The sequence below is a fragment of the Cinclus cinclus genome, chromosome 4 (genome assembly GCF_963662255.1).
Source record: "Cinclus cinclus chromosome 4, bCinCin1.1, whole genome shotgun sequence".
Classification (NCBI taxonomy): domain Eukaryota; kingdom Metazoa; phylum Chordata; class Aves; order Passeriformes; family Cinclidae; genus Cinclus; species Cinclus cinclus.
The window spans coordinates 69,855,527-69,872,114 of NC_085049.1; the positions used below are offsets into that span (position 1 = coordinate 69,855,527).

General features: G+C 37.9%; 1 protein-coding gene across 8 annotated transcripts in view; it reads right to left on the reverse strand.

Moving 5' to 3' along the window:
- Positions 1 to 2,257: 2,257 nt before the first annotated feature.
- The window catches only part of DNM1L (dynamin 1 like), a 35,153-nt gene continuing 20,822 nt past the window's right edge, over positions 2,258 to 16,588 (reverse strand). For 2 of the 8 annotated variants that reach the window (XM_062492447.1, XM_062492448.1), the window contains 13 exons: positions 15,951 to 16,071; positions 15,203 to 15,334; positions 14,729 to 14,935; positions 14,451 to 14,571; positions 13,418 to 13,573; positions 13,213 to 13,302; positions 12,408 to 12,500; positions 10,569 to 10,625; positions 9,283 to 9,360; positions 6,915 to 7,082; positions 6,146 to 6,255; positions 4,966 to 5,125; positions 2,258 to 4,534 (listed from right to left, as the gene is read on the reverse strand). In XM_062492447.1, the coding sequence (XP_062348431.1) occupies positions 4,478 to 4,534; positions 4,966 to 5,125; positions 6,146 to 6,255; positions 6,915 to 7,082; positions 9,283 to 9,360; positions 10,569 to 10,625; positions 12,408 to 12,500; positions 13,213 to 13,302; positions 13,418 to 13,573; positions 14,451 to 14,571; positions 14,729 to 14,935; positions 15,203 to 15,334; positions 15,951 to 16,071 (1,550 nt within the window). In that variant the 3' untranslated portion in view covers positions 2,258 to 4,477. Of the gene's footprint in view, positions 4,535 to 4,965; positions 5,126 to 6,145; positions 6,256 to 6,914; positions 7,083 to 9,234; positions 9,361 to 10,559; positions 10,626 to 12,407; positions 12,501 to 13,212; positions 13,303 to 13,417; positions 13,574 to 14,450; positions 14,572 to 14,728; positions 14,936 to 15,202; positions 15,335 to 15,950; positions 16,072 to 16,588 lie in introns of all 8 variants that reach the window. The other 6 variants (XM_062492444.1, XM_062492446.1, XM_062492449.1 and 3 more) reach the window with 4 other exon arrangements.

The following is a 16,588-nucleotide window of genomic DNA, read 5'->3' on the forward strand; positions in this document are numbered from 1 at the left end:
GGGGGGAAGCCTTAATCTTAGCTTCTAAGCTATAGAGTTGGGTTGGGAGTTGTTATTATTTTAGGTATCTTTTTTATGTTTCTTTTTACTTGATAAACTTGATGCTGATTTCACTTGCACCATGACTCAAGATTTCAACAGCAATAAAATAATAGTGGCTTGCTTCTTATAGATGATGGTTTCTTCTGACAATAAAACTGAAATATGGTACTTTCAGAAGCTCAGCATGTTCTTAGTGTTAATTTCAGTTTCCAGATCCTACTTGCCTGTCTCATAATGAGACATCTCTAACCTAATCTCTATTATGTAACAATGAAAAGTAGTTGAGTCACTTCTACCTCAAAGCACAAGGAGGGGAAGGCAAGGCAAGGGAAAAATTCATCCACCTAACACAGCCATCTTGTTCCTTAAATGAGAAGCATCAGAAACATGCACCTGGGACCAAAAAAACTCCAGTACGCACCCACGTTCACCTCCCGAGAAATCCACCAGAGCCCATTTGAGAGTTTCTTTGTGCTGACAGGAAAAAACTCCTAGGAATAAGTAGTGTTTCACATCTGATCTCCTTCCTGCCTGTTTTCTGTATCACCAAATGGTGCCGACACACGTATTTGTGTATTATACGTGCACTTCTAATAAATTAGTGTATTTATTTTTTAGAAACGTGACACACACACAAAAATGAAGTTCTTTGCATGCAAGGTTTATAATAAGACTCATAAACCCTGAGAAATTTAGTCCATGCTTGCCTTTGACCAAGTCCTAGCAACCCAAACCCTTCCCTGATTTCCCAGAGAAACAGCTGGATACAACCACTACTTGCCATGACCATACAGGGCCATCACAACTAAGCATTTGAACACTTGGGCTAAGGATCAAGGATGACTGGAAAAATCAACTGTTCTTTCAGAGCCTGGTCTTATTTCTTATATACAGGTACATTCAGATAATCAGAAAAATATTGTCCAAACTTGTTCAAATGTGAACAGGGAGTAATTAATATTGAAATATTTAACATGGCTACAAATGCATGATTTGAAAGTGCAAAAAGAAAAGTAAGTATTTGAGCAAGATATTTTTAGAAACCTAAACCAAACAAACTAAAATAGCTCCCCCAAAAACATCTGTACACCACAACCTGGAAGACTTGAATTTAACCTTACTGTGGCAGCTAGCAGTCAAGAGGTGAAAGGTGAAAGGGCATGCAGCAGGTAAACTCAAAACTCTGGGAGAATGAAAGCACCTTCACTAGTTTAAAGTGTCACTGAGAACAAAACCATATCCAAGTGGTATTAATCCTCTAGCTCTCACCTCAAAGCACAATTTAATTAGCAACAAAAAGCAAATGCCGCAGAGATCCTCAGTAACTACAGAAAACACCAGCTACCCATTGCTCTCACAGTTAAAGTGGAAAAGTGCAGAAAAAAAGAATTACTCAGGTAAATTCCATTCAAGTTCCCAACAGGGGCACAGCAAAGGGGCACGTTGTTTCCTTCCCCGGCTGTGGTCCATAAAGCAGACCCGAGTCTGACATACCCACTCGGGCATCTGTCATTCATCCACAAAGCAGTGAATAAAGGCAGCTATCACACAACTGCTCTGTTTCCTTCAGAGTAAGGGCTGAAGCACACAGACACCGCCACCCCCTTTACCCATCTATTTCACTAAGTAAAATTTGAACCTGACTACTAAATACAAGCTGTTCACATCAGGATACTGTGCTTTAGTTACAGCAGGACTACACAACAGCTCAGGTAACAGTGTCAGACATTTACTAATCTGAATTTGGCTACAAGGAGTTTTCCCCTCCAAGATTCTCTCCCCACTGGAGAGCAAGCTAGCTAAAATTTGTGCGACAAAATTGACGACAAAATTATTTCAAGTTTAAATTAAATTAGGTAATCCAGAAGACACTTGTAAACCATCAGTCTAATCTGGAAATTTTTCAGTTGCTGCCCTCGTTAGGCTTGTTTCCACAGCTTCCCCATAATTTCTTTTAATGCTGGTAGTAATAGTGGCATTTGAAGTATTTTTAGCCCAGTCCCAGAACACAGCTTGTTTCAAGCCTATCACTAGGCATGAGCAGCCTGTCTACATTATGAGTTATGGAACTATTCAAAAACGCAGAACTGAGTGAGAACAAGTGAAATCATAACTAAGGCTGTGCACATACACGTACTTATACTACTAACTTACAACTGCATGTAAGTCCTGCCACCAGAACTACAAGGTCAGTCCAAAACTATTTCTGGCGTAATTAATTTTGTGTATGATCTGTTTATTAAATAACAGGATTGTTACAGCATGGACCTTCAAAGTCTTGCATTAAAGATTACAAATCAAGTTCATTTCTTGGCACTCAAACATTACTAAATTGAAACTTTTTATGAAACTTAAACAAAAAAAAAGTCATAACATTTCAGAAACCAAATTAACACTGGAAATTTCACATGACATTACAGAGCCAGGTATCGCTTGCAAGAATTTCTTCAATAGATGAAATTCATTTGCTCTACGCAGCATTTCAAAACTTTACAAATCAGAGTATTTCTTCCCAAAGAGACTGTTGACTGAACTGTGGGAGTTAAAGTTTAGGTAGCAGATCACTTATGGATGGCACTGCCTCATTGGAAACTTCTTGGATGTTGAAAGCAAAAGGGAGAGAGGTGTCAGGTGAACTCCGAACTGAAACGTAATGTTTTGACAAAACTTAAAAGTTTTCACTGAACACCAAATTGATTTAAAAAGTGGTTTTCACTTCAGTCATATTTCTTAAATCTGAGAACTACCATCCCTGGATACAATGCAAGATACAAGTACCTCCTTTGTCTTCATTACACGTAATGCATACACCATGACTTTTCAGGCTGTTTAAAAATACACTATATATATATATTTCTGTGTTCTGCATGGATTACCTCTGATGCTACATGAAGTATCCAAAAGTTGCATCTGTCAGACTTAACTCTTTGTGCTCATATTGTTGCCAAACTGAAGATTACCATGAGAAAAATAAATTTTTAAATAGAGCTTCTTGTAAAGTGAATCTTTAAATTTTCAATCTTTAGCAGATTACCAAAGGAATTCCATTTTTGCTGATTTCAGGGGCAAGGAACTGCATATGGCAATAAAAACCTCACTATCTTGGCCCAATACCATAAAATCAAGCCATAGAGGTTAATAGCAGAGTCCTATTTTTCAAGCAAGTTGTGTTAAAGTACCAGCAACACTATAGTAAACATTTTCACTTTATACAAAAAGAGTGAGTCTGCTTGAAAAGTACATGCAAGTATGCTGGCTGGAGTTTAAATAAATTTTTATTCATAAAAATTAAAATGTTTACTTTTTCAAGGCTAGTGTGATCAATAGTTATCTGTATGAATTACAATCAGAAAAAAAAAGAAACTTCATCAACTTAATTTCCAACCTAAAATTTCATCATTTTACGATTGTCCTCAAAAAAAAAAAAGCTACTTACAGCACTATTTCCTCAAAAGCAACTGTAATCTCTGATATAAATATTCCAATTCAACAGACTCTTTCATACTGTCATACATTCCAAAATTTGCAGAAGTTGTGGGTATCCCCTTCTCCCTGGCCAACTTCATCTGTTTTTAAAAGAAATGCTTATTATCCCATTCCATTTTTGAAATCCAGTTTTATTTTTCAGTTCTGCCAGAGCAAGTTTAGTACCAGATGGTCCAGGGGCTTGGTCCCAGGGGGGAGGGAGGGGAAGCTGTCCTTGTGCCTGATTATAAACCCCAACATTCATACACAAGCTCCAGCGCACGTTAATAACTCTGCAGCCACTTTTTAGTAGGCTGTTCCTGTTCACAAGCTCCAGGTTAATTCTTCCTACATGATACTCCATGAAATCAAGTCTGTAGTTTTATCTGCCATTGAAACATTTGGGGACAAAGAGGAAAAAAAAGGGAACACACATACATAGCAATACGCTCGACATCTCTACTGTGCTATAAAATGGAGACCTCCATCTGTCACAGTGCATGCAATATATTCATGAAAGAAAATACTCGGTGCTCTCTTTTCTTCACAGTATTGAAACTTCTACTGGAAAAGCAGCTTAAAACTATGCCACAAGACTACACCGGCCATCTTAACCACAGGCAACCAGTTCAGCAAGTCAGGCACTGGAACTTGAACGTTTTTCCCCAAGTTCAAATGAGACTGTCATTGAGACAGAAGACTTGGTCTGCTATAATTTGCACCAGAATCCTGGTAAGGAAACATTTAGAGCCATTTATTATATGGATTAAATACGACTTCTTTTGCAAAATACAGCATATTTTTCTGTTTGCAAATCAAACCAACTGTCTTTACATGAGCAGATTTACACAGTCGCAGTACACAGATAAGAGGAGTTCATAAATAAAAATTCTACTCCGTATACCATGCCTAGCAATTGTCAAGCCAATGTAACCTCCAATGCATATAAATAGTGTGGCTGATACAGTCTTCACCAAAGATGTGTCTCACGAATCTCTGCAATGATCTGGCTGGCTCGCTGCAGGGCCTGCACACAGGAACACACAAAAACCAGAGTCAGTTATGCTGGAGAGATTTCCCAGGGACGTAACAGCAGCAGTCTTGGAAGTAAAAAGCTAAAAATTAAATCACAGCTAATCAGTGTCATCACAAAATGAGTGGCAACCCATTAAATTCTCAAGAAAGGCAGACTTCTTCACCATACACACTTTTAATGCTGTAAAGCTTAAAAGTAGTAGAGAAACTGCACCTACTTTTTATCTAGTCTCCTAAACCGCAGATTTAAAAGCTTGTATGTAATCCTTTCTGGTCATGTATTGATTTTAATTCCTCCAGCAGAGAAAAGCAATACACTGGCATAGTCTTAAAAAGCAGTAAAGAAGAAAGGAAGACAAGTCTTCAAAAAGTCTCCCACTGATATGGTTAAGTGCTCCCTTGAGCTCCTGATCTCTTCATTACCTTTAGCATGTCAGCTGCCTCTTTCCTGCGCTGTGCCATGTCCTCAGACTCCGTGAGGAGGTCATCCAACAACAGGGATTTGTACAGCTGGCCCACCAGCTCACTCTGGAGAGTGTCCTTCACGTGGTTCACCAGAAAATGCATCACTGCCTTTGGCACACTGCAAGCACAGAAAGTGTTTCTTTAAGGTAACTGTTCAAAACCAGGTCTGCTCCAGATTGAAAAATGCACAATGAGGGCAAGCAGCTACACACAGCCTTGGCTCAAACTACCAGGAATCTATCACTACCATAAATAAAATCTCTCTCAAGTAAAAGCAGCATCACGTACAATATTAGAGTAGAACGAATTCATATAAAATTAATTTCTTCCAAATAGAGAAGCTGCATTGCAAAAAAACATTAACAGTACAAAACACAAAATATGAATAAATAACTTTGTTCATTAGGTATCAACCTATCTCTAATGTGCTACGGATGACACACGTTAAAGTATGTCAACCCTAAAACCAAATGTTATGCGTAAATGGGAAGGGAAAGAGGCAAAGAAATAATTCACCTCTGATATTACATAGTACAAACAGTGCAGTAAAGTCAAGCTAAACAAAGCACTCCCCTGAGATGAAAGACTAAAAATTACATGGAAGGTTTTAGTTTACTGGATAGACTAAAACACCTATGAGCCTCACTAACCTGCTCTGAAGTCTGGTTTCCAGACTCCTGTACTTCCCCCCCAAACTTCCCATATACATAAAAATATAAATCTATTTGAAGTTAGACCTTTCCACAAAGACTATTTGACTTCCCATTAAAAATAGCAGGATGGCAAAGCTGAATTCTGTCGGGGTACACAGCACCTAGAGTTCATTCCAGTTATTTGCTGCAAATCTTCCATCTGAATTAAAGCATCCTCCAGAAAAGCAGGTATCTCCTAAATAATTAAACCTTTTACTTAGTATTACAAAGAACTTGAAACCATTAGAGAAAACAAGTGCTTCTTCAAACTGCTTCATTCTGTGAAGGGTCAAGTTTTACTGCTGCTGTCCCTTCTAAAAAATAAACATATTTGCTCTCTTCTTACAAACATAAGAACATGATAAAAATAACATGATCATATATACGATTATTGAAATATCACAGTATTTGCATGGCTTGAATATTTCAAGGAAGTTTGGGTTTACCTGTCCTGAATGTTCTTCCTGACAATAAGGAAGTAAGATTTAATAAGTCGTTCAATCACTTCACAATCTCGTTGCTCACGGGCAGAAAGTTTGCGTGCAACAGGTACAGGCTGTGTGAGAAAAAAAAACCCAAAAAAACCAAAAACCCTCAGCTTACCAATTCTGCTCATTTGCATTTGTAAATAAAACTCAAAACTGTAACTACTGCTCTTTTAGCCTGAGTCTGAGAGATGTAACCCATCTTGCAACAAACCTGTAAGTCATCAGAAATAAAATTAGAGACATATCAAAATCCACGTGTGTGAAACAAAGGTCAGAGGGCACCACTACATTTTTTCTAAAGCTCTCCAAATACTTCAAATATCTCCATCTGTTTTTAACTTAAGTGGGTTATGTCTTTAATGATTCTTCTCCTCTAATATCAACATTAAAATTCAGCAGAAGAAGAGCAGGAATTTGAGTTGAGCTGAGATTTGTTTCTGTACTAACAGCTATCTAGACAAAGAGCTCACTTGCACAGGAATTTGTGAAAGGAAGCCAGTTATCCCCATTGTAGCTTGAAACTGGAGCAGGCAGGGAGGCTGCAGGAAGATTGGAATTGGGCAAGGAGCAAAGCAGAAGAAGACTGGCTAGAGCTCCCTGTAGCTATAATGGGAATTATTTACAACGATACCACATATTAGCAGCAAATTTACAAGATCTGGAATTCAGGTGTTTTCTTCCCTGAGCCTCAACTACAAAGAAAAGGAATTTGTCTTCCAAGACTCACCACATCTAACAGGTTTACAGCATGTCCTTTTTGAGGACTAGCAGGTAGGGCTGCAGCTGGCTTGGATTTTTCCTCTGCTGATACCTCTTCTGCTTTGGAGGGTTTCAGCATTCCTCTCCAGCTGCCTGTTCCAGACTCCTGAGATGCATCAGCTCCTACAGAAGGAGTCTGCACAAACAGCACATTGAAAACACATGGCAGAATTAGAACTCGGGCACTGTAGAGAATTGTCTGATCAAATCATTACAGGTAAAACTCACTGAAAAATAAGATTTTCACGTATATTCCCTTCATTCTGTTCTTCACATTCCACACATTTATTCTCCCTTTGCTGGTTACTGCTCACAAAAGGTACCAGCAAAATGAAAGCTTTTAGGACTCTTACTCTACCTAATAAGGTGTATGAAAATGTCTCACATGGAGAAGCATCACAGCATTTTAAGGAATATATATCACTTCTGAAATATGGGGTGGTTTTTCTAAGCGATTTGGCTTTGACCACACATCCTATACTATTAGGATTATTCTGAAAGTATATTTTGAAGATCACTATAGCTCTTGCAATACTCAAATCTGAATTCTTCAAGTTTTATTTAAATACAAACTAAAGTTTCTTACAGCAACAGCTAAAAATATGCACATTTCTGTTTTGAGGTACCACAGCTATGATCCTAGTTGTGCTGTCAGAATTTACTGAAGGCTTTTTTTGTAACAAATCAAAAACAAAAATCTTCATCCTCTGGAAGTGAAGATGAGAGATTCTGGGGAGTTCCAGACAAAGAATGACTCAATAATCTTCTGCAAAAAAAGATGTAACAACCAACTCTTAAACATTAGGACTCACTGGACAAAAGAAATATTAGTGGATGGTATCTACCATATGTTAATTATTATTAAAAACCCTGAAGTTTATTTTGATGTAGAATAGGGGCAATGTTTATTTTGTACCTTTCCACAAGCCTAATATATCTTCTATTTCCTCTGTGCTTTAAAATCTACTCCCGTTTGAAAAACAGTCAAGGTCATTCAAGGGTTCAGATATAGGAGGAAAAAAGCTGAATTGATCTACTGTGCTTACAATGAAACACCACAAGACTGATCTTAAATCTAAAAAAGAGTGAGAAACAAAGCATAGCAAATAGAATACCAGAGGTAGCATACAGGAGGAAACCCAGCTAACCTGTGAACATCAAAAATTTTATTTAAACTGCACAACTGCTCAGAGGCATTGTAGAACACACCAGGAATTCAAATCAAACTCTGGTAAAAAGAGAAAATTATTGTTAAGGAAAGCTCCACTGCATGATTTCTGATTGCAAGACAGCTGTTCAAAATGACAAAACCTCCCCTCTCCTTCTGTGTTACTGTGGAGCCTGCTCTGCCTTCAAAGTACTTTAAGAAACAAAGCTACACAAGAGAGCGTGAAATGTATCACAGCTCACAGAGGACAGGTTTTATGGGAAATGCAAGCCAAATCTAGCAGCTTCCTGCAACTTCCTAAGTCACAACACTATCTTCACAGTGGCTCTTGATTTCTTTTTCATTTTTGCAGCATATCAAACTTCTAAACCATTGATGAAAGCAATAGTCAAAATTCTGCTATTGATTAGATGTTGACTTCAACCACTTTGTTCAGGACAGAAATGGAAGCTTTGCGTTAAAATTTGAATTTGCAATCAAGCAGAAAGCCTGAGTCCCCTTGGTCCTCCTAATACACAAACTTGTGACTGCTCATCTTTTCTAACTCCAAGCAAGAGCAATTAGCAGAAAAGCCTTCAGAGGAATAATGAGCTGTTATTTCAACACATGAGACAGCAAGCACACCTAATATGTAAAAAATCACTTTTCTAAATATAAGCAGAACACATTTCAGAAATGTAAGTAAACCAGGGATTCAACAGTTATGTGGAACAACACAAAGGAGGTTCGGTTTGAACACAGGCTGTAAAGATTCCCTGCAGGAAGCAGGAAACTCACATTTTAGCATATCTTCTGTCCTCCATCTTTAACTGTCAACACATTAAAAACATGCAGTTTAACAGCCATGCTGAAGACTTTTGATTACAATACTGTTGCACCCAACAATCTATTGACAGTTTGAGGCAAATTAGGTGCTTATTTGCACCACAATATATTGCAAACAAGAGATCAAAGAGAAAGCAGTGACTTGGCCACCTCATGGCATGTCTTGACATGCCACTGCACATAAAACCAGTAGTGCCAAGTAAGCCACACTGGAGAGGATCTCCAGACTGGGTAGGACATACTGTTGGTGACAGAACGCTAGAGACAAACTGCTTTCCTTACACCTGTGGGGCACCACAACAGAAACGTGCATGCAGTGCTTAGAGGAAAAATCAAGACAGACCTTGCCATCAGCCTCAGCAGAAGCAGCAGTAACAGCCTCCTGGGAAGCAGGTGCCAATGCACCTGGAGCTTTAGTAGACTAAGGAAGGTAAAAAATGCAGGGAGGGAAAAAAAAATTCAACTGAAGACCACCAAATTTACCTAGCAAATTTCATACACTTTTACCTACTAAAAAAAGTATCTTCCAAAATCCAGAAAAGACATACTTTAAATTTGCAAGAAAAACAGTAACAGAAGCAGAAAAAAGGAAGAAAGAAAAGAGAATGAAGAAAAAAAGAAAAATAAAAAGCATCTCCAAGACAATAATTTTGGATTATCTGACCTTCAACTTCATTTAAGCTCCTACACTGATGATATAAGTATGAAATCAATAAAATGAAGGATCAAAGAGCACTGAAAGCAATCTCTAGACAGTTACCTTAAATTCCCAGTTCATCCATCAGTTGTCTTAGACTGATTAAAGGCAGCAGTATTAGATCTACTCTGGGACTTTGTCTCACTTTTTAAGGTAATGAACTTAAGTCAACAGATTTCTATCAGATGTAGAAACTCCTGTTACAACCTAATGAGGATCCTAAACTTCAGTCTCTACTTTTGAATTCTTAATAATTCACATGGTATTAAATAACTGTCTAAAATTCCAGCTTAGTGTCAGACTGTTCTGTTCTACAGCCAGACAATATTTTCCATGACACTTGGTTGGTTCTTCCACTCCAATCACTGCACTAATCCCAAAACCTGGTAAAATTAAGCAAGCTCCAGAGACAGAGCTGGATTATGACAAAACTGGATTATGAACAACCAAAAATGTCACCTCCAACATCTGCTCCCAAAGAAAGCAAGACTGCAATAAACTGACTCTTTAAGAGTGACTTAAAAAATCCAACCACAAGTTTCTGTGTTTGTAGTAGATATTTTAAATCACTTGTTTATCTTTGGAAATCAGTGTTTCTCAGCTATAAATGTAAGCATGAAAGTTCTGAGTTGATCTTCAACATCTGCAGGCATTTTATATCTTACCTGAGATGACATTTAAGTAATAAGTGTAATATTACAACATTTATAGACAAGTCTTCTGAAATATCAGATTTAAAATCTCCCAAAAACTGCATCTTTCTAAGTAAATGACATTCCCCTTCTATCTTAGGAAACTGAAAGAAAAAAGCTCAATACCTGGAACTTCCCAACACTGCTACTAGGGCAGCATATCAGAATTTCCAATATTAGATTGGATCTAGGAGAATGCATTAAAGCTTTCTGTGAAAAATAAAATCAAACATTCCTTACCTTGTCTCGTGGCACAGCAGAAGGCAGTTCCCGGGCTAACCTGTTCCTCCTCTGTTCCTTTAAAAACAATCCCACAAGACCTCAATTATGTATTACTCTGTATCAACACACAGGCAAGATTCACACTTTGCAGATGACTTCCATTTTAGACAGGAACATGAGCCATTTCATCTCATCCTGTGCCATGCTAATACTGTGGTCTATGAAACCCTTGGTTATTTGGATAATTGGATTACTTGGACAAAACTAAATTCTCAATATAAGAAGTTCTGCAAAATTTTTTTCGCACCACACTCCCTAATCAAAACCTGAGCCTTGAAAAAGCATCATCAAAGCTCCACTATTTGGCTCAGCTCAGATACCCTACATTAAGCTATAAATCCTCCAAGTAATTCAAAGGATTTGATTCTGTGGCCAACACACAATTAGCCCCACAATGAAGGAGGAAGCAGAATTTGCTTCATAGCAAAATAGAATTTGAAGCATTCGGACAAAGAAATATCTGATTTTGCTTGAAATTAACAACTGACTGTCCACCAAATAAGGCTTGGGTTTACATGGTTCGGTCTTCAAAAAATTCCGTGTCCTGTTTAGGAAAACATTAGGAAAGATATTTTAAGTAACACATGATGATACAATTTTGTATGTTCAGCTTTACAAAGTCTTAATTTCTGTACTCACAGCAGTTTCCATACACTTTATTTTGGAACTAGATTAAAGAGCAGTCTACCAAGGCAAATTCAAATGCATACCTAGTCAGTACCAAGTATATGTATTGAAGGAAGGAAGTAACAGGTTAAAACTAGAGTAGAAATTGTAATGTAAGCACTTAAAAAAGGAACACTACAAGAGCACGTAGTGACAGGACAGGGGGGAATGGCTTCAAACTGAAAGAGAGTAAATTTAAATTACATATTCCATAGGAAAAAAAAATCTTTATTGTGAAGGCGGTGAGGCAGTGGCACAGGTTGCCCAGAGAAGCTGTGGATGCCCCATCCCTGGAAGTGTTTCAAAGGCAGATTGGATGGGGCTCTGAGTAACCTGGTCTAGGTGAATGTGTAACTGCACATAGCAGGGGGGTGGGAAAGACATAACCTTCCAAGCCAAGCCATTCTATGACTGTGTGATGAATGAAAACAACAGGTTGGATAAACACAAGGGTATGAACAAGCTCTTAGCCAGAGAGATGAAGTATTGCAACAACACCAGAGTGATTCTTCCAATCTAGCAGACTGGCTGCTGAACTGCTTTCACAGGATGATGGCAGAAACAAGTATTACCAATCAGAGCTGGACTTGAAAAACACAAGATTACTGTTGGGAGACTGATGGAGAGAATGTATCAAGGAGACTGAAGTGTGGAAACAGAGATTCAAGAACAATGCCAAAAGCAAGAAGAAATCAGAACCTGAACAGAGGAAACAATGCTTCTATTAGCCTTTCATGAATGAGAGGAACAGTATAGATACATTGTGTCAGAGACTAAATGCAGTTACTTCAACATGAAATGACATTTCACAACTACATATTTAAACTTCCCCTTAAAAAATATCATTTTATAGGCAATACTTAATTAGGTGCCCATCTTATTTTTCAGGCTGAAAAACAGGCAGAATCCTTTCAGTGAAGTATCAACCAGTGATTCTGAATGTAATATGCAATAGAAATGAACAAATCCACAGATCACAAGAGTATACACCATATTCATGATCCATCACATTTCTAATGCCTCAAAATGTAGAAATGTGCTTCAAGGAAAGAAGTTGAAGCATTTGTTATTTTATCAATTTTACTTTCACGTAAAGAGACAAGAAGCTTTTTAAGAGAACATACTTCTTACCTCTATGTTGTTATTCATTAACCCACAGGCATCAGCAAAGTCTGGATGTTTGGTATTGATATAAGCTAACTCAATGGCCACCAGATTATGAACCTGCAATGCAAAACATTCCCAGATCAAAAATTCAGGGAGCAAACCTAATGCCAATGCAGAGCAATGACCTACAATGCTGGCAAGCACAGCTTAACTGCCCACAGCAAAAGACCACTTAGACACAAACCACCTATAACATGTGAACCAGGGGGAGATGGCTCACTGTGGGCGTCACTGAGCATACAAAATTTTTGCTTTTCACATCAAATGCAGAGTCAAATACTGAAACACTCTTTACTTCCCAACACACAGTCAAAAGCAAACTTTCATATTAAAACATATTTATTAAAAGGTACAAGTTGAACTTTTACTTTTCACTAGCTGAAGGGCATTACAAGCCTCTGAAACACACAGAATAAGGATTACAATTCAATTTTCATCACTGCATCCCAAACTCTACCGTAAATGCAGCTTCTGATACAAGGGAGGGAAATAACCTATATGAGCAAGGCTACAGGATGTTAAATTGAAATTTTGTAAAATTCTTCTGGAAAATTGAAACATAGGGGACAATATGCTTAACCCTAACCCCACCACTTTGTTTTACATGTATCTATATTCTAATATAAAGAAGAATATTAAAGAACTATCAATTTAACAAGTAAGTTAGGATTCTTTTAATAACTTGGGCTCCTGAATCTGCAAACAGAAGCATCAAGAGTCCAGAAAGCATGCACTTTTACCAGTAAAGTTACAGTAGATGGAAACCTACCATTTCATTTGTGACAGGAAGCCTCCTACGCAAAAGACAGGTTACTACTTCAACTATGGCATCATGCAATTTAGGAAACCTCAGTAATTCCTAAAAACAAACCAAAATTTTACTGGTGAGACTTCCAGAAGTTTTTAAGCAAGTAATGCCACCCACACACACGCATCAGTAATTACAAACCCAATTCTAAAGCATGCACTTTTACCTGTGTACTGTAATTACTACAGTGCTGGATAATCCTCTGCATTTCCTCATGAACCAGCTCCACACAGCGCAAGCTCGGTTCTTCCAAACGTTTGATTTGCCTTTTTACCAGCAACTCAAAGGAAACTTCAGGAACAAACAAGGCAGGACGAGGACCCTTGTTCAAAAGGAGGGAAGAAGCTGATAAATTGCATATAAAATAAGATGCATTTCTAAGAAGTAGTATCTGACGAGGCCCAGAATAAATCAGATCACAGTGATCACACATGACACTCAGAACAGGTCTCTAGAGTAAAATATGTTACGAGAATATTTAAAAATGAAAGCTATAAAGTACTATCTTTAAGGCATCCTTATAGAATCTTGGAGATTTCTACCTACTCATGTCACTTTCGGCTTACAAATCTGAACAATGCTTTTTCACATTTGTGGATCCACATTTAGATGAAATCTATTCTCGAGGCAAAGATGTTTTCTTTCTAATTTCAGAGATAAAAACTGACATTATTTATTGGACAATCTTGGGCATATACAGTACCATACCAACAAGACAGGTGGGTTTTGGTGTTTGGAGTAATTTCATTTATCACCATACAGACCAATGCTTAGCTACACATATAGCTTTTTTTACCTGAAATACAACATCTTTCCTGTTACTAAATATTGTTTTTACATTTCACATTTACAAGAGGATAGAACATATGCAGACATCATTGCTATGGAGTACCTCATGTTCCAAGACCATGCAGAAACCTGCCTGTCTGTCCACACAAAACAGACACAGTACAAAAGCAGACTGACATGTCTGACACACAAAGTCAAGCTTGGAGTGAACATTTTATTATATACTGCAAAATTTAAAAGGGGCCTTACTCTGCTAATTCTCAGCAACACCATTTCCCACATTAGCAAGAACCCAAATCTGTCAGGAAAATACTGAACCATCTCAAAGTTGTGCCTCTTATAGAGAATTAAACCTTAGCTCCCTATCTAATATACAGCCACAACACTCAGAAATACAGAAGAACACTCACAGTGGCATTTCTAATGGCAGTCAGAATGTCAATTGTGTTAAGGCCACCCAGAGGGTCAACAGATTCTAAAGTTCTTCCAAAAGTCTCATGAAAAATATAACAGATTCTGGCTCCACCACATCTGAAAGAAGAAAATGACAACTGAAGTAGCAAATAAGAAGAAAAAAAGCTAACATTGAAAACATTTTTACAGTTGCTTGTATTCAAACATTTTTTAGCATGTTATAGTCCAGTGTAGTAATAATGCCAGTGAGAGCCAGGAAAACATTTGTACTTACAGCTCAGAAGTCTCTATGTATTTTGCTGTTCCTTCAATAGTGTTACAATATTCTGTGGCAAATTTGGTGATCAGCTGCAATAAAGTAGCACTTTTGTCTTCAACAGGTTCCCCATAGCTGTTCAGTAGAGACTGGTACTGGGCAGCTAAAACATTAATTCTGGTTTTCAGTTCTGGCAAGCAATCCCTGATATGATGCATCAGCAATCTAAAAATATAAAACAGTCTCTTCATTAGAAGGGTGGAAAAGTTTCAGCTTCATCATCTCCATCAAAACAGAGAAGCAGCATAAAATAACCACCAAAGGAAAACATCTACTTGGGAAAACTACAGTAAATCCAGAAACAGCGAGAACCAGAGTTTGCAACCAGAGTTTTCTTTAATGCATTACTGTACAGCACCAAAAAGACACTAAGGGTAAAAAGAAAGGTTTGCACATATGTCTAACACATCAGTTTATATCTTCAAGTAATACCTGTTCAGTGTTCTAGCAAGATACTTGGTTCCATTCCGATTGGCAAGGGAAGGGTATTTCTTCTGAAGAAACCCATACTCATCACGAATGGAATCGGCCACGCTCTTCTTATTGTTAATATCCAGCTGACTCCTGAAGGCAAAAGGCAGAGTTACACACCAGTTAATGGGTGCAAAGTAAAAGTAATTTACACTTCTGCTTTCCTGGACAGAACATGTAACAACTGGGTTTTGCTTTACACACATAACTCACCTTCCTCAGACTTCAAAGGTTTTTATTTGTTTCTCCATGAAGGCTAGTCAACAAATAGATATTAGTAGCAACTATAAACAGAGTAAGCAATGCTCTTATTGAAACTACATGAGATTTGACCTAAGTAATGTAAAAAAATACAGCAAACAGTACCACAGCCATATGCAGTTAGGACTAATCTATAGAGGACCTGTGCTGGATCAGAGCTAACGTGAACAGCTGACCAGAAGCACCCCTTCAAGCTGAGGAACAACAGCAGAAGAGGTGGCTCTACAGTTCTTTTAGAAGTGTCTCTACTCCTCTCTGCATTAGCAGCTGGGTGAATGGAAGAACAAAGGCTTTTGAGAAGTGAGCAACAAGCTTCTCACTTGCTTATTCAGAAGCTTATTTCAACATTGTCACCTTGTTCTTAAAACTACATTCATGGCTGAAAAAGCAAAAGCATTACTTCATATTAACACCATTTTGAAAATAGCACCAATGTGCCCACACAGACCTATTCACTACTCCAATGATGCCAAGTTTGACTGGAATCACTCTTCCCATGAGCACATCCATAGCATCAGTGCCAGCATCCATGAGATCCAGCTTTGTGATAACAGCAAGGGTTCTTCGACCTACCAAAAGGAAAACACTCAGAGGGATGTTCTGATTTGATCAGAGTAACTAAAACTCATAATCTAGCAAAGTGGAGAATTAGTGACCTAAATTCATAGAGTAGGTAAATATTGCCAATCTTAACCAGTAGCCTAATACACACAGGATTTGTCCGGGACCTTAATATTTCCTGAGCTCTTGGTCCGAAACAAAAATGTGCCAAGAACATTTTCTTTAAAATATAAAACGCTTTTGGGATCTAAAAAATAAACCAGCATCTCAGTAAAATCAGTAAGTTCTTGGGTCTTGAAACTTTCATGTGAGTATAGCTACTTCAGTACTGTAGGTTCCCACTATATAGCATTACTCTTGCAGAACCTGCAGAACTCCTGCAACATGATCTGCGACTCTAGACCTTTAAGTTTTAGAATTTTGGGAAGTGATCCAAAAGACACTGTCAATCATTTTTAGAGGAGTAAAATAAAAGAGGTCTGATATCTTGAACCAGGACAGTTTAACTGAGCAGATTGCCAGAAG